Here is a 26,885-nt window from a genome sequence, read left to right as displayed (position 1 = left end):
GGAAGCTCCGAGGGTCGTCCGCGGGGACAGGTGGGGAAGGGTCCCGGGAATGTGGTGGGCCTGGGGCCCTGAGCGTGGTCGGACTCTGAAGGGGAGCGGCCGCCGTGAGTGTGGGGCCTGCGGCCTTGTCCTCCCCCGCGGCCTTGTCCTCCCCCGCGCCCTTGCCCGGCCCGCCGCGGGCGAGGCCATTGACGGCTCCGGTCCCAGCCAGGCCCAGCGCGTCCCCGCCTGCTGCTCTCTAAAGACCCGAAAACCTTGGATAATTTTGCCCTGGGTTGGCAACTTGGGCTTGAGGGCCTTTAAGAAGGGGGCCTGAAGCAGGTGTCAGGAGGTCCCTCGCCACTGAATACATCCCCTCCGCTCATTCTGCAACTTCCTTTGACCTCCTCCTCATCGTTCCTCCTCAGTCTTTTATGCCACCTTCTCCCTTTTTTGCGGATGCCACATCTCCTCGGGAGTCTTGCTCAGCCCTCTAGTACCAGGCACCGCTCGCTGGCCTTGGGAGGGGGTTCCATTCTCGACCCTACAGATCCTCTCCCCAGAGGTATAGAGGCGCAACAAGCTTCTGTTAGCTTTAATGGGCTCTAGATCGAGTTTACTAATTAGGCAACCTGGGGAAGTTTTAGATTTGCTGAGCGGCTTTCTGAGCCTCTAAAACGGCTTCGGGGGAGATGGAATGCTTCTGCATCCCTCGTAGTCCGCACAGCTTTTGTACTATTCCTGAGGGTGTTTAGAGAGGAAGCTTGGGAGAAGTGTGACCTAGAGATAGAATTGACCAAGAGAAGCCTCTCTGAGGGAGGGCTTGGAGTGGAAAACAGAAAAACAGTGGATAGACAAATGAAACACATGTGAGGATTTCTGGGCAGATCAGAATCCTGACTGAAGCAAAAGATCTCTGTTGGGAAGGAGTAAGGTTTAAGACTGAAAAGACAAAATGGGACCGGTTGACATGGGGCTTGAATTCCAAAATGGATTCTACTCTAGTTTGTATATTTTAGAGCATGCTGGCTAGGGTGTGCTGTAATTCGATGTGTAACAGATACCCAGATTCTTTTTAAAAATGATGTAGAGTGATATCTGATTGGGAGTTGGAATCTGATTCTAACAGCAACAGTACCTAGAAAGATTGTAGAATTACTGCAGTTTGAAACACAGGGAGGGAAAACTCTCAGGTTTTTTGTTGGTCTGTTTTTTTGCGTTTCAATTTACCTTTGTGCCCTTTTGTTATTTGAAGAGTGCTTAGTCTTTGAAGATAGATTTGAGTAAGTTTTTTTTTAGATCTAAATTCCTTACCCTGACATGATGAATGATGTGGATTGACTGGAAGAGTGGTTTAGTGAGCAGAACTGGGACTGTGAACATTCATTCCCAGACCAGTTCCCCTCACATTGTGATCAGAGATGAAAAAGTACACCACAGAAAAATGTCATTTACTCTCATTATTAAATAAAAATGACCAAACTTGAAACCAGCTTACAATCATCAAGAAAGTTCATTGCGTATACTATGCCAAGTACTGGGATAGATGGAAGTGGGTAGCTGGTAGGAGAAATAATGCAAAAAATATAAGATACCTTCCATCCTTTTATGGTGCTGAGGGCAGGGCCACCTAATGATAGGGAATGATTAATATGAAGGGTAGAACTGAACCCCCATTATAGTTTTACTCCCTGTACCACCTAATTATGGCACAGGTATTGTGGGCTTTTGAGTCAGCCAGTGTTTTTATCTTTGTGATATGGGCTTCCTCGAGGGTCTCAGCCTTCTTGTGAGAAAGAGACCTCACTTGATACAAGCCACAGCCTATGGTCTCTTAATTTCCTTGTAAGGTAGAAGTTCGGGGATGAACCATACTGTGTGCTAGGCTGTGCTAGGGTGATGGGGACCATGGTGCTCATGCCACCTGTTTTTTCTGTCTCAGAACTTCTTGGTCCTGATGTCTGACCATGGAGATGTGAGCCTTCCACCCGAAGACCGGGTGAGGGCCCTCTCCCAGATGGGTAGCGCAGTGGAGATAAATGAAGACATTCCACCTCGACGGTACTTCCGCTCTGGAGTCGAGATTATACGAATGGCATCCATTTACTCTGAGGAAGGCAACATTGAACATGCCTTCATCCTCTATAACAAGTATATCACGTAAGACACCTCCAGTTTCCTTTTTCTTTTCCGATGACTGATGGCTCACTCATTCTGCACTTGTGCTCATTTATGCTGCTCAGAATTGCTAAAACTAGAGAACTTTACGACATCATTAGCATTAATCATTTTTGCAGGCAGCTCCTACATACTGACTGTCCTTGACATTCAAAGTCATGAGTACTGAAAGTGTTATTTTCATGACTCAGTGATTTCATGAGTAAGAGACCTAGCTTTTTGGCCTGTGCCCACGTGGCCCAGCTGTTAGGCAAGAGAGGGGATGGTTAAACTACACATGTTTTGTATTGATGAATGTTTTTCCTGTCATCTCTTTATTAAGGAAGCTAATCATAGGATTATTGTTGAGGTTTAGCAGAGCCAAAATTCCTCACCTCTACTTCTTTTGTCACAAATTGAGTGATTCAGGAAAAAGGTTTTCTTCTTAACCTTTATCATAATCATACAAATCATCAAATAAGTATTGACCACCTACAGTTTGTGTGGCTCACCATAAGACCTTTTTTCCCTTGAGTTACTTAGCATCTTAGGGTAGGCAGCATAAATAGAAGATGGCCATGCATCTAACAGGGAACAACTTCTAAAGCCCCAATGATAATGAAATGATGTGTAATTTAGGAAGGGAATAATGTTAAAGGGTCTCATTTATAATCTCTAGCCTTGTTCTTTCATAATACCAGGACCGTTAGAAAAATAATGACTATAATGTGTTTGTATGACTTAATAGTTCAGAGTATTTCACCTGCATTGTTTCATTTGATCTTCATGTACATGAAGTAGGGCATATTGTCTTTCCATTCTACATGTGAGGAAGCAGGCTTTGGGTTTAGTGATATGCTTTGTTCCACACTTTAGAGTGAGAAAACTTAGATCTAACTTTTTTTTTTTTTTTAAGTAGGCTCCACACAGGGCTTGAACTCAGGACCCTGAGCTGAGATCAAGAGTCGGATGCTCAACCAACTGAGCCACCCAGGCACCCCTAGATTTTCTGACTCTTAATTCAGGATTAATCTACAACATAGGTCTTGTTTTTTGTTTGTTTTCTTTTTGGTAATGTTCTGTGAGTTGAAGCTAGAGTTGAGACCATAGTTTTGAGCCACACTGACTATTTTTTGGTTATTTTTTATTATTTTTTGAATAAGTAACATGTACATATGGTAGAGAATTCAGAAGGTACGAAAAGGTATATATATTTAAAACCTAAGTCTCCTTCTCCCTCCCTTTTCCCCACACTCTCAGTGCACTTCCCCAGAGGCAGTCCCTCTTATTAGTTTCCTACGTGTTCTCCCAGAAATGATAAATGCATTTCACTTGTATCACATTCAGTTTTTTTTTTTTTTAAGATTTTTTTTTTTATTTCTTTATTTGAGAGAGAGAGAATGAGAGACAGAGAGCATGAGAGGGAAGAAGGCAGAGGGAGAAGCAGACCCCCTGCTGAGCAGGGAGCCCGATGCGGGACTCGATCCCGGGACTCCAGGATCATGACCTGAGCCGAAGGCAGTCGCTTAACCAACTGAGCCACCCAGGCGCCCCAATCACATTCAGTTTTTGATCACATGCTCTGCAGCAGGGTTTGTCAACCTTGGTATTGTTGACATTTGGGGCAGAATAGTTCTTTGTTGTGGGTGCTGTCCTGTGCATTGTAGAGTGTTTAGTAGCATCCCTGGTCTCTATCCACTAGATGCTAGTAGCACCCTTTACCCCCTCCCTGAGTTGTGACAACCAGAAATGTCTCCAGACATTACCTGATGGCCTCTAAGTGGCAGAATTGCCCGAGTTGAAAACCAGTGTTCTAAAGAAAAGTAGCCTAGAAGTGGACTTCCTGGGATTCGTACTGTGATTTTAGAGTCCCTTTGGTAGAAAAGGGACTGCTGTTGTCTCTTTATTTTTTAAGTTTAAAAGTAGTGCCTGTTTCCTCAGATCGTGCAGTTCATCCATGCCATCATGCCTTGTTATGTGACCTCAGTGTTGATAAAGTTACATAGAATTATAGTTACATTTTTGCTTCTCTTAGCTATTATGAGTTTTTCATTCCTTGGCACAGTGGGCACAAAACTTACTTTCCTGAGAGGTTTCTTTGACTACTGTCCCTTTCTTCTGCTGCTGGTAGAAATAATATTCTTGTATATTTCCAGTAATCTTGTAGAGAGTTCTCCCAGAATGAGCCCCTAGGGCACAATTCTTCAAAGAATCATGGTTGAGAAAGTTAAATAGAATCATGGAATCACTCTATCAAGTATTTTCTGGAGGACCTTCTGGGTTCTGTTGCCCCTCATAGAAAGTGCTTTGAGGGCAAGGACCATATTCATTCAACAAATATATATTGCGTACATCTGCTCTCTATTTGGCACTGCTCTAGGTCCTGGATGTATAGGAAGTAAAATGGCCCCTGCCCTTCTTAGTGTACCTTTCTAGTTATGGGAGAAGACAATAAACAGGTAAGGAAATAAATGTCACAGAGTAAGGCAAATGCTAGGAAAGCAACAAAGAGAGTGCTGTGACAGAGAATAACCAAGGGTATCAAATAGAGTAAGGTCTGTCTGAGCAGGTAAAATTTAAACTGAAACTTGAAGGATGCCACCGAGTTGGTCATTCCAAGAGCCTGGAGCAAACAAAGTGTTTAAAACAGGTATTACTGTGTGTTCAGAAGCTCTTAAGTAGGAAATACCTTAGTGTGTTCTGAGGATTGAAAGAACATCATTGTGTTTGGAGTGTAGCAAGTGAGGAGGGAGAAGGAGATGAGGCTGGAGAGGCAAGTGGGGCCAAATCATGCAGGCCACAATTAGGAGTTTGCATTTTATCTTGACAGCATTAGAAAGCCATTGCAGAGTTTTAGGTGAGGTAATGACTTAATTTTACTTATATTCTAAAAATATAAATTTGGGCTACTATGTGGTAAATGGAGGGTGTGTTAAGAGAAGGCAGGGTGATTAGTTAGGAAACTCTTATGGCAATTCAAGGGAGAGACCAATGGCAATGGCGTGAAGGAGTGTGGCAGCATGGAAAGAAGCAGGTGCATTGGCATTCTGGAGGTAGAGTCCATGGGACTGACTGATAGTTTGGGAAGGATGATGGTGTCAATGTTGACCTCAGGTTTCTGCCCTGAGTAACTTCAGGATGTGCTGGCCCATTTACTGAGATGGGGAGAATGGTATAGAAAAGGGGTTGAGTAGGGAGGAGATTCAAGAATTCAGGCCTGGCTTCTTTGACATGTTAAGGTGTTAAGTTTAAGATGCCTGTGAGATATCCAGTAGGAAGTTGGACGTACCAGTCTGAATTGAGGAGAGGTCTGGGTCAGAGATAAACCCAGAAGTCCTCGGCATTTGGGTGGTTCTGAAGCCATGAGAGCTGCTGAGATCTTCTGGCAGATAGGTCTTAACTGGGGGTCCAGGAGCCCCACAGGGATTCACTAATGGAATGTAGGCTCCATGAACTCAGTTGGGAAAAACTTTTCTTGTTTACTAACCTCTAACTGAAATTTAGCATTTTCTTCCATTTTGCACAGTAGTATTAATAATATTTGTAATGTCACCAATAGGAATTGATATTTTTATTATGCATTATGATTGATGCTGATATCCCAAAATAGCATTTACACTTACCTCTACTTCTGAATTACAGTACAGTTATTAAAGCCACAATTAGATCCTATTGTGTAATGTATTAACAATGTATCAGTAAAGAAGCACATAGTACTGTTTTTATATTTTGAAAACTGTATTTTAGGAGTATTAGTTTTTTTTGTAATCCTTCATATTTTATATTATATCTTTAAAAAATTATTCTGAGGAGTCCATAGGCTTCATCAGGTGCTAGGAGGATTCATGACACATTCAAAGATCAAGAAACCTTGATAATAAGACTGTAGAATGAGAAGAGCCTCGAGGTTGGTTAAGTAGGGAGGGCCAGCAGACGAGACTTGAAGGGAGATTTGAGAGTCAGGAGGAAATCCAGGCGAGAATGTTGTCATGGGAGCCAAAGGAGGCCAGTATTTGCAGGAGAGTGGCCAGCTGCGTTAGAATGGGTCAGATGGGGTGGGTGAGGTTTTGAGGTTGGTGTCGTGATGTCACTGGTGAGCTTGGTAAACAGTTTCACTAGAAGGACTAAGAAGACATTAGATTGGAGTGGGCTGAAAGGTGAATGGACAATAAGAAAGCAGAGACCATGAGTATAGTCCGGGGGTCAGCAAATTTTTTCTATAAAGGGCCAGATAATAAACATTTCTGGCATTGAAGGCCATTTGATCTCTGTTAGTGTGATAACACACAAATGAATGGGTGTGGCTGTGTTCCAACAAAACTTCATTTACAGATACAGATGGCAAGCCAGACTTGACCTACTAGTTGTACTTTGCCAAGCCCTGGCATAGATAACTCTTTGGAGGAGTTTGGGCAGAGAAATAAAGTAGAAAAATGAGGGAGTAATTGAAGGGGGACAAGGAGTGCATGAATGTGTGGTGTGTGTTTTGAGATGGGAGATTCTAGAGCATATTTTTTGCTGATGGAACGGAAGCTATGGAGAAGGAGAAGCTGATGGTACAGCACAAAAAGAGAGAGCTTAACTGTAGCAATAAACTCTTGAATAGGCAAGAGGAGGTAGGATTAAGAGTACACAGATACTTAAATCGATTTTGTTCTGTGATTTGGGGTTACTTTGAGTGACACGAATATCCATGTTCACAGGGAGATCAGTATGGGAATCTGTCCCTGTATATGGGGGCCCACTGATGGGACCATTTAATACGATGAAGTGGGCCTGCAGAAGAGCTCAGTGAGAAGGGGGTGGGATGTAGCAGCTCATTTATTTACTTTGTTAGATTTGGAGTTTAATTTGGGACTTTGTTGGATTGGCTTGACCTGAAGCAATAAATGTAGTTACTTCCATTTTTTCTCGCCGGTATCTTTAAGACCCTAATTCTGGTTTTGTGAACTGACAAGCCGTAGGAGTTGCGAAAAAGTTCTGGCTTAATATTCTTAGTCTGTTTTTCCACCGCATTTTCCTTGGTATATTCTTGTCAGTAACAGTGGCTCACTTAGGCAATTATTACAACTGAGGAGAGAGGAGGGAGGGGAGCAGGCATCTACCTCACCACTCCTCTGCCTCCCCCACTATTGCAAGTCATTGTTCCTGACCTTTTGTGGATACTTTAATTCCGGATTTTAAAAGGCATGTTTGTTCTTTTCCTGGGGCAGTTCAGGCATCTTAATGATCTGAAGCACATTTCCCTCTCAGAGGTTTTCCCTCCTGTAGGAATGCTTTGCCTTTTGCAGACCCCAGTATAGCAGGATCTTCAGCATATTAAATCAGTACATATTTTCATGATGAGCACAGACAATAATTCAGGCCGTGAATTCTTTCACAGCTTTTTATGGTCATTGACTAGGCTACATAGAAGGGAGTTACAGAGGACTTAGGCAGTTCTTGTCTGCTGTGTGAGCCTCCTGTAACACAGACCTGCTTTCTGAAAATGGTCTGTCACCTGTATCAGAAATGTTTTCCTTGGGGCGCCTGGGTGGCTCAGTCTTTAAGCATCTGCCTTTGGCTCAGGTCATGATCCCAGGGTCCTGGGATTGAGCCCCGCATTAGGCTCCCTGCTCCGCGGGAAGCCTGCTTCTCCCCTTCCCACTCCCCCCTGCTTGTGTTCCCTCTCTTTCTGTGTCTCTCTCTGTCAAATAAATAAATAAAATCTTAAAAAAAAAAAAAATGTTTTCCTCTGGGATTGGGGCTTATAGACTAGGATCTGTGATCATGCTCACTTTGCTGATAATTTCCAAGACTGGAAGAAATGAGAGGAGAGTCCTTCATCCATCCATGTTAGAGAATTTCTGCTTGACTCTTTGAATTAGTTATTTGTATAGAAAATTAATATTCATGATTAAAACAATTTTTTTTCCAAACCATCCAGCAAGGAAATACTAAAGTGAAAAGAAGAGTCACATCCACCAGAGATAACCACTGATTATCTCTTATATTATACAAGATATTATACAAGATAATTTCTTGTGTGTACAGGAAAATGTTTATGTCCGTGCAAGCACATAGGCTCATGTGTGTTTATTCTTTTTTTTCTTAAAGCCTGAATGAGATCATACAGTATATTCTGTTCTACAACTTGCTTTCTTAACAGTCATATCCTTCCATATCAGGACATACTGATCCATCTCATTCTCCTCAGGGCCATTTCTTCTGCCTGGAACAGTTTTGTTCCAGATCTCTTCATGATTTCCTCTCTTCCCGTCCTCAATTAAATGCTATCTTCTCGGCGATGCTTTCCTTAGCTGCGCGATCTAAAATCTCACTCCCTCCCCTGTCACTTCCTGTTCCCCTTCCCTATTAATGTCTTTCTTCTAGCACTGATTATATTTTTTTCTTTTATTGTCTTTCCCCCCGCCACTGTAACGCATATCCTATGGGGTGGGATTTATGACTGTTGTTCACTGCCCAATCCTCAGCCTTTACAAGAATGCCTGATCCCATAGTAGATGCTCAATAAATATCTGTTGAATGAATGAGTGAACGCTTATGTTGTTTTTCGCATTTGGGTGCAACATAATTTTTTAAGTAATCCCCTATTGATGGACATTTAAGTTTTTAGTTTTCTCTATTTTTATGACTAATGCTATATTGAATAGTCTTATACACATGTCTTTGTATTACTGTGTAGGATAAATTCCTTGAGGTGGACTTGTGAGTTTAAAGGATATACAGATTTTAAAATTTGAATAGTTGTCTCTCCTCCCCACCCCCAGCAAAATTGCAGTCCTGTGATAGTACAGTGTATTATCAAATTACAGTCCTGTTAAAAGTGTATAAGGACACCCATTTCCTTACACCCCTGTGTACATTGGTTATAATTAACCTTTAAGCCTTTGCCAATCTGATAATATGGAAATGGTACCTCATCTTAATTTGCATTTCTTTTATTGTAAGTAAAGTTGAATACCATTTCGTATATTTACCTTTTGTATTTCCTTTTCTGTGTATCTCTTTTTATTTAAGTTGAATACCATTTCGTATATTTACCTTTTGTATTTACTTTTCTGTGTATCTCTTTTTATCCCCATTGTCCTAAATATTGTTTTGCTTTTGTTTTTCCCTTTGCTTTGATACGTTTACCCTAAGTTGCAACGAGATCTAACCCCAGAGAACAGTATACCTCTGGGCCATGGGTATTCTATGCCTACAACGCTTCTAGCCCTGGTGTTACCATCTTTATCTGTTCTTGCTCACACTTTTTTATTTATTAGTAAAAACAATCATATAGCATACAAAGCAGTCGTAGCAGATGGCTATGTGCTAGGCACTGTGCTCAGCACTTTTTTTTCTTTTTCTTATTTATTTATTTATTTGTTAGTTAGTTAACCTATAATGTATTATTAGTTTCAGAGGTAGAGGTCAGTAATTCATCAGTCTTACATAACACCCAGTGCTCATTAAGCACTTTTTAAAAAATCTCTTTAAGTGTCCCAGCAACCTTATTAGGTAGTACTAGTTTGTCTCCATATATATAATATATGTATGGAAACTGAAGGGTAATGAGACCGAGTAACTTGCTGGAGTTCATACAGCTAGTCATGGCCAAGCCAGGATTTGAGTCCAGGCAGCGTGGCTCCAGAGCCTGCCTCCTCACCGCTGAGTACTTGCCTCCAGTACGGACAGTGGGTTGTGTTGTCTGTTCTGGTTTCAAGAGACCCTTCTGCCCATATGTTCCCCATTCAGAAAATTGACTACAGCTGCTGAAACAAGAGAAAGGTATTCATGTACACATCTAGAAGTTTTCCCTGTACTTAAAAACTAGATTCCATTCCATGGCTCGAAATCAAAATAATAGAAGTGTATGATGAGAGGTTTCCCTCCCACTCTTGTCCCATCTACTCTTATTTCCCCTGCCCTCTACTTCCCTTGGTTTCCTGTATTACTGTGTACTTAAAAGTAAACGTGTATGGGGTTCCTGGGTGGCTCAGTCGTTAAGCATCTGCCTTCGGCTCAGGTCATGATCCCAGAGTCCTGGGATCAAGCCCCGCGTCGGGCTCCCTGCTCCGCGGGAAGCCTGCTTCTCCCTCTCCCACTCCCCCTGCTTGTGTTCCTGCTCTTGCTATCTCTGTCTCTGTCAAATAAATAAATAAAATCTTTTTTAAAAAAGGTAAAAGTGTATGTACATACACACATAGAATTGTCCCCCTTTCTTACATATCAGGTGGCATACTATATGCACTTTTGTGTACTTTGGGGTTTTTTTTTACTCAGCTCATCTGAAGGTTTTAAGACCATTTTATTCCTCAAATATTTATTGAGTGCCTCTTCATACAGGCACTATGGTGGCTTTAGAGGGACTTGCAAAGAAGCACAAGACACAGGAATCTCTGGCCTCGGGGACTTCACAGTTCTTCAGGTTGAGAGCACAAGTGAATATAAAGTGTGGTAGTCATGTGACATGGTACTGTCTTGGCTGATTCAGGCTTCCATACAAAGCACATTCAGCCTGCTAAAGTTACGAACAGGTACCTTGGTCTTATAGAGCCAAGAGAGAGTTACTGAATTATGGGTCTCTTGAACATTAAGAACTAGTCTTACTTATCTTAATATCTTCTTCAGGGCTTGATGGGTGGACAAATGAATCTGAATTTTAAATATAGACTTCAAGGAGACTGTTTTCTTTTTCCATGAACCCAAAGGGAAGAGGTTTAAAATCATTTTGATTTAAGAATTCATCCCTGCCTGAAGGGTCTTGTCAAATTGGATTGAAATGAAAATTTCATGTGCCTAATATAGAACCAAGGGAGGAGGCTCATTTAAAAAGAGTTTGCTTTGGTGGGGGTCGAATTCTTTCCCCTTACTGAGGCTTCCTCCTCCATTTACTCCTACCCATGGGCAGGAAGTGGAAAAGAGTCAGTTAGTCCCAACTATGGTATGGTATTTTAGAGCTGTGGGTAAGCTCCCCTCAATTGATTTGTTTTGGGTCTCAGCTTGTATTTATTACAGTTTAGTTCTGTTGAAAGACATCTTTGTTCGGTACCCTTCCAACAGTCTGGGGGCATTCCAAGAGCCATATAGAGGCAGAATGATATAGTGGTGAGAAGAGTAGACTCTGGAACTGGCCTGCTGAATCTGCCACTTTGGGCTGTGACAAGTTACTGAACTTCTATTTGTTTTCACTGTTCCCAAGTAGACATCATAAACGTTAGAGATCTGTGAATTGATTCAGTTTATTTTTCCCACTGAGCTTTACAGCCATGGATGAAACTGAAAGAGAAAATCTAGCACTTAGTTTCTCTAAGAACTTTTCATCAGGACCATAATGCACATCGCACATGGAACACGCACATACTACACACATACAACACATGTACTGTCTAAGCATCTCAGTGTTTAGTATGATGCAAGGAATATTCTGTTTTGAAGGCACATGAATCCCAAAGAAAAAGAAGCCAAAGTTAAGGTCACAGGGCTAGAGTAGTCCTGGAACATGGGTTTTCTCAGCCTCCTGCCCTTGGTTGCCAAACCGTTATTTGAAGAAGAATTTGTGACCGAGGCCCTTTCCTTTGGAAGCCTGTCACGGTCATAACAAGAAAAGAATCTCTTTGGAGGAATATTTTTGGGCACGGGGTAGGTTTGCTTTTCTTCCCCCCTCATCTTTTTAGTTGTGGGAGTCTCGTGCTTCCTGCACAGCAGATTTGGGCGAGGAGGGAAACATACACGGTTAGAGGTGGGTGGGGAACATGGTCACTGGGTGTGTGTGACCCCTCCCCTGCATGTCTGGAAACCCATCTCGTGGTGGCCGCAGGACAAGGAAGTTGCTTTTCTTCAGAGTCTGTTGGACATTTGGACATTGTCTTTGCATGATAATGACTCTGATCCGTTCTTTTAGGCTCTTTATTGAGAAACTCCCAAAGCATCGAGATTACAAATCGGCTGTCATTCCTGAAAAGAAAGACACAGTAAAGGTGGGTCTTCATTTTCACTGTTGCCCATCTAAAAGCTTCAAAGCAACACAGACTAACTTCAAGGTAAAATTAGTGGTGTCCGCACCTGAGCTTCAAATCCTGCACTGGGAGATAAGGCCATTTCACCAGATCAGTTATGAAGTAGCAGTTATGGTACAGTAGGGGGTATTTAACATTGTTTTTAGAAACATTGTTGCCATTGCCAAGTTGACTTAAGTCTTTTTTACTTCTCTGCTTAATTAGCTGGGAATTATTCTAATTCTCAGTTTTCTACTTTTGTGTCTCAGAAGTTAAAGGAGATTGCATTTCCCAAAGCAGAAGAGCTGAAGGAAGAGCTATTAAAACGATATACCAAAGAATATATAGAATATAATGAAGAAAAGGTAAGTATATAAGAGCAAAAAAGAAAAAAAAGAAAGAAATTATTTTGGTTTCTTAGGCTGTGCCCTGGCATTGCAATACAATATTTTAGCAGATCCTGTGATTTTAGTGTCATATTTTACTTTTTTCAGCAAAGGCCAGAAACTCAAAAGAGTAGAACACAAGTGTTTAGGCTGAGGATTCTTTTTTTTTTAAGATTATATTTATTTATTTGACAGAGAGAGACACACCGAGAGAGGGAACACAAGCAGGGGGAGTGGGAGAGGGAGAAGCAGGCTTCCCGCGAAGCAGGGAGTCCAATGCGGGGCTCGATCCTGGGACCCTGGGACCATGACCTGAGCTGAAGGCAGACGCCCAACGACCGAGCCACCCAGGCGCCCCTAGGCTGAGGATTCTAACACAGATTTAGCCTACTTGTCTTACAAGGTGACTTGAGGGATAGAAAATCTTGTTTGCTATCTCTAGAGTGAGAACCTAAGAACAGTGAAAATTGTCACTAAAACATAAGTTTTTAGGTCAGCTAATTTTGGGGTGTTGATTCACATTTGGTTATACCTGTTTATAATAACTGATTGCTCTTCAATCTGTTTTCAAATGATTCTTGTTAGGGAGAGTTAGTTTAAGCACGTGGAGAAACTCCCAAGGCACGTCTGTGGTCTGTGTCAGATGTGAATACTCACTGCAGGTTGCAGGCCCTTCCACGTTATTTTGTAGTGCTCTGCTGAGCCCTGTTCTGAACTCTGATGCTGAAAATCAGCAGAGAGGTAAACAGCTATGAGGTGTCTATTTCTAAGGGACTGAGTGAGTGAAAACCTTATTGAAGGAGATTATTGCTTGATATTTCTTGTTAGTTTAAAATGTAAACTCTGTATTGAACTAATCACCAGGACAATTTTGGAGGCTTCCTTTTGGGTTAAAATTCAGTAAAGACCCCCAATACAGCAGGGTCAAGTTTAGATTTGGTTCTATCTTGCAGCCTTACTTGGGATAAAGAATGTATACACAGCACAGTTAGAGTATAAAACTGTAGGATACAGATTATGAGGTGCAGAGGGTAAGTTGCATCAAGATTTCAGTAAAGACGAAAATGCATTAGTAAGAGCCATCGGGGAAGGGTGGTGAGGGGATTGGGACCTTCGCTGTCCCTGCAGAGTCGGGCTGCTGTGGCCGGCTAGACACAGGCAGTGAGGGAAACATGAGGGCCATGTCGGGAAATGGGGCCTGAGCAGTCACTCAGCTGCAGAGCCTTGTCCTCCGGAGGTGGGAAGTCGCCCGAGTGTCACGTGTAAGCCTGACTCCTCTTCTTTCTTTGTAGAAGAGGGAAGCAGAAGAGCTGGCCCGGAGCGTGGCCATCCAGCAGGAGCTGGAGAAGGAGCGGCAGAGGGTGGCCCAGCAGAAGCAGCAGCAGCTGGAGCAGGAGCAGTTCCATGCCTTTGAGGAGATGATCCGGAACCAGGAGCTGGAAAAGGAGCGACGGAAAATCGTGCAGGAGTTTGGGAAGGTGGACCCTGGCCTCGGCGGCCCCCTGGTGCCGGACTTGGAGAGGCCCTCCCCAGACGTGTTTCCCCCGGCCCCCGTGGCGTCCGCGCAATCTCTGGACTATAATACGGCCGTGAGGCCTGCCAAGCCACCCGTGGTGGACAGGTCCTTGAAACCTGGAGCATTGAGCAACTCAGAAAGTAGTGAGTCTGCTTGCTGCTGTCCTCTTCTGTCTCAGTGCCAGCCAGGCAGAGTGTCATTCTGGGGGCTTCAGCCCAAGATCACCTCCATGATCCCACTCATTAGACCCTGGTCACAGAAGCCCCTTTGGTCAGTATTGTCATGCTGGGTCCTGTCACACTGGCTGTCATGTGAAAGTGGCCGTTGCTTCAGCCATATAATTTACCTGGCGCAGGTTGCTTTTCTGAAGAGCTCATAATATCCTTGAAGGTCAGACCGTCAACTTTTAAGGATTATACAGAGATTCGAAATGTTCAGTGAACTAGAGTCCGCTGTTGGCCCTGAAATTTATAGTACCAATTTATAATTCAACAGTTGACTTTTATTTTTTTTTATTTATTTTTTTTTATTTTTATTTTGTTTTTTTTTAAAGATTTTATTTATTTATTTGAGAGAGAGAGAGAGTGAGAGAGAGAGCGCAAGAGAGGGTAGGGTTAGAGGGAGAAGCAGACTCCCCGCCGAGCAGGGAGCCCGCTGTGGGACTCGATCCCGGGACTCCGGGATCATGACCTGAGCCGAAGGCAGTCGCTTAACCAACTGAGCCACCCAGGCACCCCTCAACAGTTGACTTTTAAAAACTGAAGACGGGCTACTGAGTCGCGCTTGCCTTGAAAATGTTCCCAATCCTTAAGGAGCTTGGTCAAGGGAAATACTATATGCAGTCGGTGATGATTCAGTCTAGCCATAAAAACTATTGGCAGTCTTTCCTCCTCTCACCACTGATAGGCCATCTGAGACAGTAACAGTAGCAGCAAAATGATGCATATACCTCGATTAGTAGAATAGATCATTTGGGGAAGGAACTGGCCTTCTGGTAGCATTTAAGGAAGTGAGCTTTGCAGAAGATCCACTTACAAGGACAACGTAAGAGTGGGCAGGGGGTGCCAGACTCTGAAGCCTGGCCTTTAGGATTTCTTCCCATGGACTTGGCAGGCTTGTCTCCCACTGCTCTTCCTTCATCCATATTCTGTGCTCCGGTCAGATTGGGCTGTCACGTTCCCAGAGCAGCCCCTGGATTATCCTATCCAAGGAGGTTTGTTAACATTTGCCCTGAACCTAAAACCTCTTTTCTCTATCTCGGCCTTCCCCTGCTTTTCTTAAAGTTTTGCCAGATCCCTTTCCTTTCGTTCAGATTGATGCTGTTCTCCCTAAGACTCCCAGAGCTCTTAGTATCTGTAATGCAGTTGAGATCATTTCCCTGATAGTGTAGTCATTTGCCAATAACTAGATTTTAACTTTTTCCTGTTTGGGGCTTGAGTCTTACTCATATTTGTGTTTCCTGTGATCTGAGCACGGTGTGCACACTGGTGTGCACTCGGGGAGTGGTTGTGGAATTGCAAAGAAAGGACTATGCCGAGCCTTCCTTCAGAATCCTCAGATACCGCCATTAGACTGCCACGTGACTGCCTGCTCCCCGGTCTGTTACCTCCCCAGCAATTCAGAGCTTGCTGTTAAATGTGCAGAAACAGAACATCCTTTTCCTTTTTTTTTGAAAATGTGACCACGAAAAACACCCCCTAACTTGAGCCTGTGGTCTCTCTTGCAGGGCTTCTCCCTGGTGTCCAGCAACTGGGCCCATTCTTGGCATTCTGAACCAGGCTTATTAGCTGTTCTGTGCATTCATGCCTCTTTTGAGGACCAGAATGTGGGGGGTTTTTTGTTGTTTTGTTTTGGCATTTTAACGTTCTTCTAAATGAATAAATTCAGAATTAGTTACCCAAAGTATTTTCTGTTACCCAGAATGTATCTGGTGTATTTCTTTGAAAGTCCTACTCTCCAATATTCTTATCCGAGATAAAAGAGAGATTTAAAATAAAAATAAAACTCAGTTGAATGAGGAGGCTATTTTTTTTTTTTATCCTTTGTATGAGATTGTGATAGAGAATTCCTGAATAGCTCAGGAACTTGTTTTAAGTAGTAGTTTACTCTTGTCTTAACTTGAATGGTTAAAGCCTCTTTTCTTAAAGTAATGTACTTGCAGTGGCTCTGGCCACAGCCCTCCTCCTTCTCATCCATTAGGATGAGATTCCCCACTCATTGTCCATAGTTCGGGAACCCCAGTGACTTGGCATTGCTCTCCCAGGGCTGCCAGCTCTGGGGTCTGCTTGGGAAGGCTCTCCCCGTGGTCTCAGACTGCTCTCCTTTCTCCACGACAGCTCCTACGATCGATGGACTGCGCCATGTGGCGGTGCCCGAGAGGCTCTGCCCGCAGTTTCTCCAGCTAGCCAGCGCCAACACAGCCCGAGGAGTAGAGACATGTGGAATTCTCTGTGGAAAACTGGTAAAAAACAAGCACTTTCCTTAGCTGGGACTGTTCCTTTCCCCTTGGCTTCCTGTGACTCTCAGAGAAGATATCCAGGGTCAGTTACTGTTGGCGACGATCCCTCTGGAGAAGGAACCGGGGATAGCATAATGCAAAGTTACTTTGAGTTTGGTGACCTTGCATTTCGTTGATTTTCACAGTCCCTTGAATTGAACGGATTATTTTCATGCTAGTAGTAAGAAATAAGTAATTCTAAACTTGGTAGGAAGAGCCAGCATTACCTGTATGTCAGTTTTTGAGTACCTCCTTTATGGTAGGCCTGGGAATATACAATATGTAAGGCACGTAGCGTGTGTCCACAAAACGTACCGGAGCATTTTGGAGAGATGGGAGATATACCCCAAAGATAAATAACACGCTGAATGGTATATGCGGTAGAACGCTAGGAATTCAGAGGAAGGAAAGGTCATTGAATAGAGGCACTTGAAGAACTCATTGCTAACTGCTGAAGGCAGAAATGAGTGAAATGTAAAAGACTGGAACTGAGCCTTAGAGAATGAGAAGGGCTAAGAGAAGCAGTAAGAGGGAAACTACCTTAGATTCGAGCAAAGGAAGAGAAATGGTACTATCCCAGAGCTTCTTGGTTTGGCTGCAGCTGGAAATGAAATTCCCATAGGGCTGTGGGTGCCGGTGGCTTTGCAGAGCACCCCCTGAGTGCGCATGAGCAGCCGAGGTTGGGAAGCACTGAGTGAGGGACTCGGGGCACGAGTCCTCGTGCTGGCAAGGGAAGGGCCTTCGTTGTATAGATGTTTACCTTGCCACCGCTGTGACAGAGTGGGGTTGCACAAGTGCCAGGGAGTGGTGACAAGATGTTCTGTTTTCTCCTTTGACAGATGAGGAATGAGTTTACCATTACCCATGTTCTCATCCCCAAGCAAAGTGCCGGGTCTGATTATTGCCACACCGAGAACGAAGAAGAGCTCTTCCTCATACAGGATCAGCAGAGTCTCATCACACTGGGCTGGATCCATGTAAGCAATCCCGAGCGCCCCGAGGGCCAGGCTCCTCCTCTCTCCCCATGTTATAAACACACTGCTTATTTCTTTCTTCGAGCAAAGTGAACTATATCCAGATTATTTAGGTGATTGTTTTTCCCTCTGTCGGATACACACTCGACTTCCCTAGCATACTCGACTGCTTCTACTCCGGTATTGATTTCTGGGAACTACTTAGGGCTTTTTAATTTTTTTAATTTTAAAAACCATTTTAATCAAAATGAACTTGTTTCCCTAAAGTCCCAGTTCCCCTGTGAGTGTGAATGGTGATAGGACGCTGGCCTAGAGTATATGTGGGTATTGACTGTACAGGCTCTTCCTACTTCATACAAAGGATATTCCTGAAAGGTATATAAATCAAAATATTTTAATGAGCCAAGGAAGTTAATTCAGATGCTTGCATTCGGTCTTTGTCAAAGGAGCATACACCTTTATGTAAACCAGTTGGGTCACCAATATGGCGAATTTTCAAGTGTTTATTTATTGTGCGTAACCTTCTGGTGATATTTAGGTAAAATGTAATTCCATCCCTAAAGATCATTCTACATTTTTCTTTCTATTCCTTTCCAAACCCTCACTCCACAGACCAAGCTACTTTTCGTGCTGTGTGAGAGGCTTACATACAAACAAGTCCGCTCATTTCTGGATTTGGGGAGGTGTGTTAGACTCGGGAAATACTTACCCAGGAGGCAGTCCCATATGCCTCTCCTGTCTGCATTCCATGACCTAAATGTTTGCCTTCTATTGGGTACCCCCTATTATAGTATGTGGGAGGTAGAAAACTTGTTTCTTATCTGCCAGAGGATACAAATTTGAGTAAGATATGGTTTTAGTCTCATAAAGGAGATTAGACAAAGGGACAAGTAATCACTCTTCACATGAGGCAGAATGTGCCAAGTGCCTCCAGAGGTGTGAACAGCACTATGGAATTCAGAGGAGGGAAGGATTGCCCTTGGCTTGATTTACTAGAATTTTGACAAGATAGGCTAAGGGAGAATTCCATATGCAGGGGCAGCATTGGAATAAGCAGACTGTGTTCCTGAGACATTGAGAGGTCTGGTTTGTTGGGGTTTACGGTTCATATCAGGAAACCGTTGTCGATAAGCTTTAACGTGATACATTGGAGCAATGTTCTGGGGGGGTCTTGGTAGATAGGCAAAATAGTTCTGCTTTTTAGTAAGTGGAGAGCTTTTAAAGGTTTTTGAATAGAGCAGTGATATGATCAAAGCCATTCTTAGAATATCTAAAATAAAGGCAGTTTTAAAGTAGGTCGAGGCAGGGAGATCATATAAGAGGTTAGGGTGGTGATAGAATCTACTGATGAGAGCTAGGGTGATGACATTGCATTTGGGAAGGAGATGAACATAGCATTTCAGAGGATGTGGGGAATGAGTAAGAGGAAGATGAGTAAAAGCCACTGGTGACTTAGAGAGCAGGCCTGACTCATGGGGGTGGCAGTGATCATCCCATAAGCAGAAACAGGGGCTTCAGGAGGATAACTTCCTTTAGAAGTGGGGTAAATTGTGGGTTCAGTTTTGAGCATGTTGAATTTAAAGTATGTATGAGCATTCTGGTGGTGGAGGTAGTTATCAGGAAGTTGGAAATGTGGCTGGGACTAGGGAGCAAGGTCAAGGTGGGAAAGGGATTTGGAGACCTCTGCATAGAGCTGACCTGGGGGGCCTTGGGACTGGAGGAGAATGGAGAGCAAGAAAAGATTCACCAGTAGTTGGGGGCAGGCTGCCCAGGGGAGCATAGGGAATAGTTGGTCATGAAGCAAAGAGGTGGAAGAGCAGGGGGAGGGCAGTGTTACGGCACAGAAGCCAGAGGAGGCACGCTGTAGGAGTTGAAGAACTAAGGGGGATTGAGGTTATGCTGATGGTGAAATGTACACTATTTTTTTTTTTTTAAAGATTTTATTTATGTATTTGAGACAGAGAGAATGAGAGACAGAGAGCATGAGAGGGAGGAGGGTCAGAGGGAGAAGCAGGCTCCTCGCTGAGCAGGGAGCCTGATGCGGGACTCGATCCCGGGACTCCAGGATCATGACCTGAGCCGAAGGCAGTCGCTTAACCAACTGAGCCACCCAGGCACCCGAAATGTACACTATTTTTGGAAGAGTTTAGTTCACGGGGAAAGGGGGAAAAAAAATGGGACAGTGATTTAAGGAGTAGCCAGGTTGAGAGAGTATTTGCTTGATTTATGGCTTAGCATGAAAGGTTTGAACATGTGTTCTGTTTCGATTTTGGTTTTTCTGAAACCTTTATATTGGAAATATATCACATAAGAAAGGACATAAACATAAATGTACACTTCAGTGAATCATGAAGCAAACATTTGTGTGCATACATGACCCATTTGAAGAATGAGAACATTGTGAGAGGCATGCTCCCACCCCGATGGTCTTGCCCTGTCACACTTCCCCTCTGATACAGGTAATCTCTCTCTTTCCTGGCTTTTCTGGAAATCCTTTGCTGTCTTTACAGTTTTACTACCTACATGTATATCCCTGAGGTAGGAAAGTATTCAATCAAAAGTACAAAAAGGGGGCTCATCTTAATATGCAGTAGAAAACACTCATCCTTCTGAGACAGAATCGAAGGAAGAATTCAGAAAGATACAGAGAGATTTTGGAGGTTCTGTGTGGAGGGGTTGATGAAATTCATTTGATTCAACACGGTTGCCATCTCGATGCGCTGCCTGGCCAGAGGGGAGACAGGTGGTTTTAGGAACTGGGAGGAGATGGGGGAATGTTCAGGGAATTACTGTTTAGACTGCAGGTAGAACTCAGCCCCAAATGAATAAAAGGATTTCTAAAACTGTGAGGTCCAGCTAGGAACAAATTTAGAGCTGAAGTTGATGGTATTTCAGCTTTTTTCCCCCTGTGATATTGCTGTACCATTCCTTCCTAACTGGGGATTAAAAACAGAAAAAAGCAGAGGTTTGCTCAGATCCTAAACTTGGCAAGAGGATTATGCAGATCAGTTCTTCCTTCTGTACTTTGCCAGCTATAAATCAGGTTCCCTGGTCCAAAAGTTTATATGGTCATGTATTGCTCACCAGCTACCGGGTACCGGGTGACCCTCCAGCCCAGTATTCGAGGCCGTCCTTGAACTTTGCCTCAGCCCTGCCTTAGCCCGCATTGCTGTCCCGTGGCTGGTCCGCTCCCATCCAGGCGCCGAGGCTGCCCCCAGCATTCAGTCTCCTTGTTCACTTCTGCTCCTTTGGTTTATTGTTTTTCTCTTCATAAAAAGGCCTTCCTCTGTCTCCAGCATGACAGACACAACTGTTTTTTCAAGAAATTCAATTGTGAAGGGAAGGAGAAAGAGAAAGCACAATAGAAGGGAATAGAGGCTCAAGACAAGGTTTTTTGATTTAGTTTAACAATTATTTATTGAGCTTCTGCTGTGTGTCTCTATATTGTCTTTCTAGCTAAGCCAACTTTAGAAATCAGAGGACTAGATCGGCTTGTGTAGGCCTCGTTTGTTCCCAGTTAAAATTCCTTGTTTTAACCGTGAGATGAAAGGTGTTGGCACAGGCCGTTTGTCCTGTAGGGTCCTATAATTAGGTAGACACCATTTTTCCCTTGTGGTCACCAAAGTTCGTACTTGCCCCGCGAGGACCTGTGTGTGGATTTGCTGTCAGCACTCAGCTAACATGTTCCTGGCCTGCAGACCTCTTCCACAGTGAGCTGGCCACGGCTTTCTGTGGAGGGGTGCTTCTCAGATGAGGCTGCATATAAGAATCATTGAATCAACTTTATTTCTATTATTATTGTTATTATTATCATAGGTGGGGAGAGGGGCAGAAGGAGAGAAAGAATCCCAAGCAGGTTCCACGCCCAGCATGGAGCCCAATGTGAGGCTTGATCTCACAACGCTGAGATCATGACCTGAGCCGAAATCAAGAGTCAGATGCTTAACTGATTGAGCCACCCAGGTTCCCCTATATGAGCTTTTCAAAAAAAAAGTGTTTCAGGATGGATATTTCTAGGGGTGGGGCCCAGGAGCCAATGCTTTCGACAGGCTCCTCGGGAGCTTCATTTTGTACACAGCAGGTTTGAGAACGCTGATCAAGTACACTTATTTATGTTCTGGTCTTTCTGTCAGTGAAGGTTGGTAGTCTTTTTGAGTCCTACTGGGGCTTTTTCCATTCTTGTTATCTGTATTTACAGCCCTCTAAGATGAACATAAGGCATTATGCGACTCTTCATTTGTGTACAAACAGTGGTGTGCTCAATAAAACATTAAATGATTGAAAACAAAAACATTAAATGATTGAAAACAAATGAGATAAATTGAATGCACATTTCAATGGTGCTGTAACGGATTACCCTCAAATTTCAGTATCTTGGTCCTTTCCCCAAACAAGATAGGCTTTTTTGTGTGATTTAACTACCGCTGTGCCCCCCTGCTTCTTACATCCTTGTATGGTATGCTTTAGCCATAGGACAACGTTTGCCATTTTTGCCTGTAGAGCTGCACACTCACGCTTGACCTTTTTTTTTTTCTTTAATATTTTATTTATTTATTTGACAGAGAGAGACACAGCGAGAGAGGGAACACAAGCAGGGGGAGTGGGAGGGAGAAGCAGGCTTCCCGCAGAGCAGGGAGCCCAATGTGGGGCTGGATCCCAGGACCCTGGGACCATGACCTGAGCCGAAGGCAGACGCTTAATGACAGAGCCACCCAGGCGCCCCTCATGCTTGACCTTTTAACACCTCTCAGGAAGAAGAATCATTCACCCAACTGTGGTTTAAGTCGTTGACTTCCACCATGTTGAAGTATTGGATGGCATCTACCATCTGTTCCAGAATGGATGACTCTCCATTGCGGAGAGAGAGCTTGTGAGGGGCCAAAAAAGTCTTGATGGTCAATTAGAAATGATCATTTCTTCACATACTCCTGTTAAGCTATACTTGTTTACAGTGCTCAAAAGTAATGAACTTCAGGCGTACCCCATCGTGACTGCCAATGGCTTTGTGCTGGAGAAGGGGATTGTGGCCAGCTGTTGAGAAGTCTTTGTCTCTGTTTCCTTCATGGGGTAGGCTTGGCTGTCTCCCTGAGGGGGATCTCAGACGTGTTTTCCTCTTCTCAGACTCATCCCACACAGACTGCCTTCCTCTCCAGCGTTGACCTACACACTCATTGCTCCTACCAGATGATGTTGCCGGAGTCAATAGCCATTGTTTGCTCCCCCAAGTTCCAGGAGTAAGTCCATAGATGCGGTTTGGGGCAGTACACGGGGCTAGTGGGGAAAAGCCTCTGAGGAAAAGGTCTCTGTTTGGAGGGCCTTGTTCTCGGTAAAATATGTAGATTGTGGTATTCATTGGCTGTTTTATTTTATTTTATTTTATTTTTTATTTATTTATTTATTTAAAGATTTTATTTATTTATTTGAGAGAGAGAGAATGAGAGAGAGCACATGAGAGGGAGGAGGGTCAGAGGGAGAAGCAGACTCCCCGCCGAGCAGGGAGCCCGATGCGGGACTCGATCCCGGGACTCCAGGATCATGACCTGAGCCGAAGGCAGTCGCTTAACCAACTGAGCCACCCAGGCGCCCCTCATTGGCTGTTTTAAAAGGTTACCTTTTAAGCACCATATCCTGATACACCTACTATGTTTGTTTAATAAAGATAATCGAACAACAATTTCGATGCTTTTCTAAGAAAAGGACATAAGAAATTTGAAGTGTTTGACTTGAAGCAATAGGAATTTTAAGACTGATGTCAGATTAAAGAATTTCAGAGTCAAACAGATTATCTCAGCTAACTTCTTTTTCATTCTAAATCCTGTTATTTACTATGAATTCTCCCAGCACAGCTAGTGTGGTGGCAGTGATGAGTCATTCTCTAACTCTGATTCATTCACCAGAGAAGAGACCTATGTGCCAGCATACTTTTGAAGCTGTCTCAAAATGAACTCCGTGTGTGTGTGTGTGTGTGTGTGTGTGTGTGTGTGTGTGTGTAAGCGCGCACGCATGCATCCATGTGTGTTTGGGACTAGGGAAACACCTTTGCTTGATTCTGGACCTGCTTTTTCTTATTGCAGAACTGGATTCTTTAAACTAACTGACCACGGACTAGAGGAGATTTCTTCCTGTCGCCAGAAAGGATTTCATCCACACAGCAAGGATCCACCTCTCTTCTGTGTATGTATCTATATAGAAGAAATTGGGGCTCTGCTTCAAGCAGGGAAGACAGTCTGAGCTGATGAGGTGCATTGTCCTTTCTGACCCACATAGAGGATCAGCCTTGTCACTTATCTTTGCAAATCTTCCTAAAAACGACATAAGTGGGAAGCAGTGTGGGATAGGAATGGATTTGAGTCGTAGCTCTGCCATTTAAGGACTATCTTGGATTAGACTTAATCTTCCTGGGCCTCAGCCTACTCATCTGGAAAGGGGGATGATGATGATAATACCTACTTTATAGGGTTAATGAGAGGCTTAATTGAAGGAATATACAGAAAGTACCTGGCTTATTAAATGTTAGTATTTTTCCTTCATCAACACCAGTTGCTAAGCCTGTACTTCAATAAGAGATTTGAATTCAAAGGAAAGAAGCCACTTAAGATTGATAAGGTATATTTGATTCTGAAATTCTGCTTAAATAATAAGGATTTATTTTTATGACCTTCTTAGGAAGTTTTTTTTTTCCTAAGTTATATGCCATGAATAAAAAGTTTCAGTTGCTGAAACTTTTTCAATTTGCCCCTCAAATCTAGTAGATTGCTTCACTCCATGCAGGCCATGGAGTGTTATTTCTTTTGGGTTCACCAAAAAGTGACCAGTATAGAAAAGGGACTCAGAACCTTGTCACATGAAAGGAACTGGGGATGTTTAGAGGAGAAACCTCAGGGAGGATCTGAAAACCGACTTTAGGTGTTAGAGGAATTATTGTATGAAAAGGTATCGAGTGCATTTCATAGGACTCCCAGAACTAAAACTAAGTCCTGATGGAATGACAGTTTTCAGCTGAGTTTTGAGAAAGAACTTCCTGACAGATCTGTTCAAAAATAGGTCAGTCTGCTTGGAATGTAATAAATGTCTAGGTACCAGGATGTTGAAATAGAGGCTGCAAAAGAAGTGCCTGCGTTTTCAGTTTTTCAGTTATAAAGGCCCCTTTTGCATGCCAAAACTGAGCATTCCCCAAGTGACAGTGGGTGCACTGTATTAGCTGGTTGACACAGTGACCCCCCCCCCAAAAAAACTAATGAATTCAGCAATTCTTTCAAATAAATGTAAATTTCGTGACCGACTCTAGGATATACATCCAACTGAAAAGTAAATGAAGCTATGTGGGCCCACATTGATTGAGGTTACAGGTAGGGATTGGGGAGTCACTGACTCCCAGGCCCCTCACTGTAACTGCCATGTAAGTAGCAGTCTGGCTTCCAAACTGGAAACCACTAGCCAGAATAAGCATGTTAAATAAGAAGGTTTAAAAAGTGACTTCTTAGAATTTTCCAGGACTTTCCCTTTCTTTCTTTTCCCCTGTTGTAGAGCTGCAGCCACGTGACCGTTGTGGACAGAGCAGTGACCATCATAGACCTTCGATGAGAATTTGACTCGAACACTTCCCAAGAACTATAAAACCATATCAGTGTACTGTAGCCCCTTAATTTAAATTTGCAGAAAGCTCTGGAAGCTTTTTTAGACAGAATTGAAAGTGAGTATCACCTGGGGGGGGAACTGATTTTATATTTCTGGTTTAAGAAAGAATAATTGGCTGTATTTTTTAGGCAAGTGTGGAAAATAGCATGATCATGCTAGACAACTTTTCAGTCTGTCTGCAATTATAACTTGAAAGAATGGTGTAATGAACACTTAATCTATACCCTTTGTTCTAGATTCACCAGTTGTTAACATTTTTTTTCCTCTAAACTATCTTTCTCATTTCTCCATCAATTTGTTTATTGCTTACCTCTGAAATTATTAAGGGCATCTATGCAGAAATTTGGAAGCCATTTAGAAAATCTTTGGGTTTTCCTGTGGTTTATGACAATATTAATGAAGCTTATTACAAGGGTGAAGGGTAGCTCACTATGTCTGACCAGATGGTGAGGCCCGAAAACCCTAAAGAATGATTTTGTTAGGAAGTATTGTTATTTAACAAGTATTTCAGGATATTTTTTTCCTCTACAATAAAATAACAATTAACATATTTTGTGTGTGTATGCTCTAGAGTGATCTGTTTGATCAAGTATTGTGGAAACAAGCTAACTAAAAGGTCTGGTTGTTTGGGGAAAGGTGAGGGAAAAATGGAATTTGAGCTGGGCTGACATTGAAGGTGTGTCCCAGTTCACTGTTAACTGCTCAGTGTCATTTGTCTGCCTGTTGCCATCTTCCAGAGCTGTGAAGTTCTCTGTTCTTTTGGTGTTGTCTCAGGTGGGTCATCCCGTTCACTTCCTTCTTATGCCCTGAAAGCTTTCAGCTAACGATAATAGAGCCTTTATTTGCAGTGCCAGGTTACGCTCCAGATGAGTGATCACGTTCCTTTGCCACCCCACCCTACCAATGTTATTATGTTGACTATGTTTTTCTGACTCAGGCAACATCTAGGAAGGTGATTGAAGCTGCAGTTGGTTCTGTATTTCTCTTTCTATGAGCTAAGCCTAGCGTTCTAAGGTGGCCTGGAAATAATGGGATTGTTAGTGACCTCTCAGGTGAGGGCAGGAGAGTAAATACCTTGTATAGGAGAAGAATGAGTTTTTATATTAAAATTCTATGGGAAAAAGTCTGCAAATGTATGAAGTTTTGCTTCATTTTGAAGTTTTGCTTCATTTAAATGTTTTGTGTCCTTGAATATATTATGTTCTTTATCACTTAGGTTAGTGTCCTGGAACTTTTCCCCTGGAAGAACCAAGTCTCTATTCTTCTCCTCGTGGGTTCTTAACCCCTAAAGTATCAGAAATTCTTTCTTCTGCAGTTCTGGTGGAGGGAATGTGGGGCCAAGGGAGTCTGGCGAGGAGTCTGGGCAAGAGTGCCTCTCCTCTCACTGCCTTCCTTTCCCTACTGTGGCCCCAGAGGCAGCCTGGACTGTCCCACCTTGCCTTAATAGTCCTATAACTGCCCCAGTCTGGGACGTTCCAGGAAATTCATCCTTCCTTTCCATGCTCAGGGCTACTGCTTAGTGTAGGGCCTTATTACCTCTTACTTGGACTAGTGCAATAATAGGCTTTTACCAAGTGTCTCTCTCTCTCTCTCTCTTTTTTCAGTATTTCTTGACTCCAGTCTGTTCTGCCTTGTACAGTCAGGAGAAGCTTCCCACATTACAGCCATGCTCATGTTTCCTGTCTTGCTCCAAAACCTGTAATAGCTTTGCATTGCCTAAAACCTAAATTTAGCCTTTATTCAGAACTTTCTGCA

General features: G+C 43.1%; 1 protein-coding gene across 4 annotated transcripts; it reads left to right on the top strand.

Annotated features, from left to right (window-relative positions):
- Nucleotides 1–25,678, top strand: LOC110588791 (STAM binding protein). Of its 4 annotated transcripts, none has more exons than XM_021699178.2 (10): nt 1–30; nt 1,922–2,139; nt 12,026–12,101; nt 12,389–12,484; nt 13,798–14,164; nt 16,358–16,482; nt 17,358–17,495; nt 22,614–22,726; nt 23,567–23,666; nt 25,020–25,678. In XM_021699178.2, the coding sequence occupies exons 2-10, from the start codon at nt 1,937–1,939 to the stop codon at nt 25,074–25,076; spliced, it is 1,275 nt and encodes a 424-aa protein (XP_021554853.1). In that variant the 5' UTR covers nt 1–30; nt 1,922–1,936; the 3' UTR covers nt 25,077–25,678. The 4 variants fall into 4 exon arrangements, with proteins under 4 accessions (XP_021554853.1, XP_021554854.1, XP_044774671.1 ...); XM_021699179.2 differs by lacking the exon at nt 1–30 and adding an exon at nt 73–104; XM_044918736.1 differs by lacking the exon at nt 1–30 and adding an exon at nt 240–274.
- The last annotated feature ends 1,207 nt before the right edge of the window (nt 25,679–26,885 follow it).

This window comes from Neomonachus schauinslandi, chromosome 10 (assembly GCF_002201575.2).
Source record: "Neomonachus schauinslandi chromosome 10, ASM220157v2, whole genome shotgun sequence".
NCBI lineage: Eukaryota > Metazoa > Chordata > Mammalia > Carnivora > Phocidae > Neomonachus > Neomonachus schauinslandi.
Note: the sequence above shows the minus strand (reverse complement) of the source record. Positions and strands in the feature narration are given on the sequence as shown.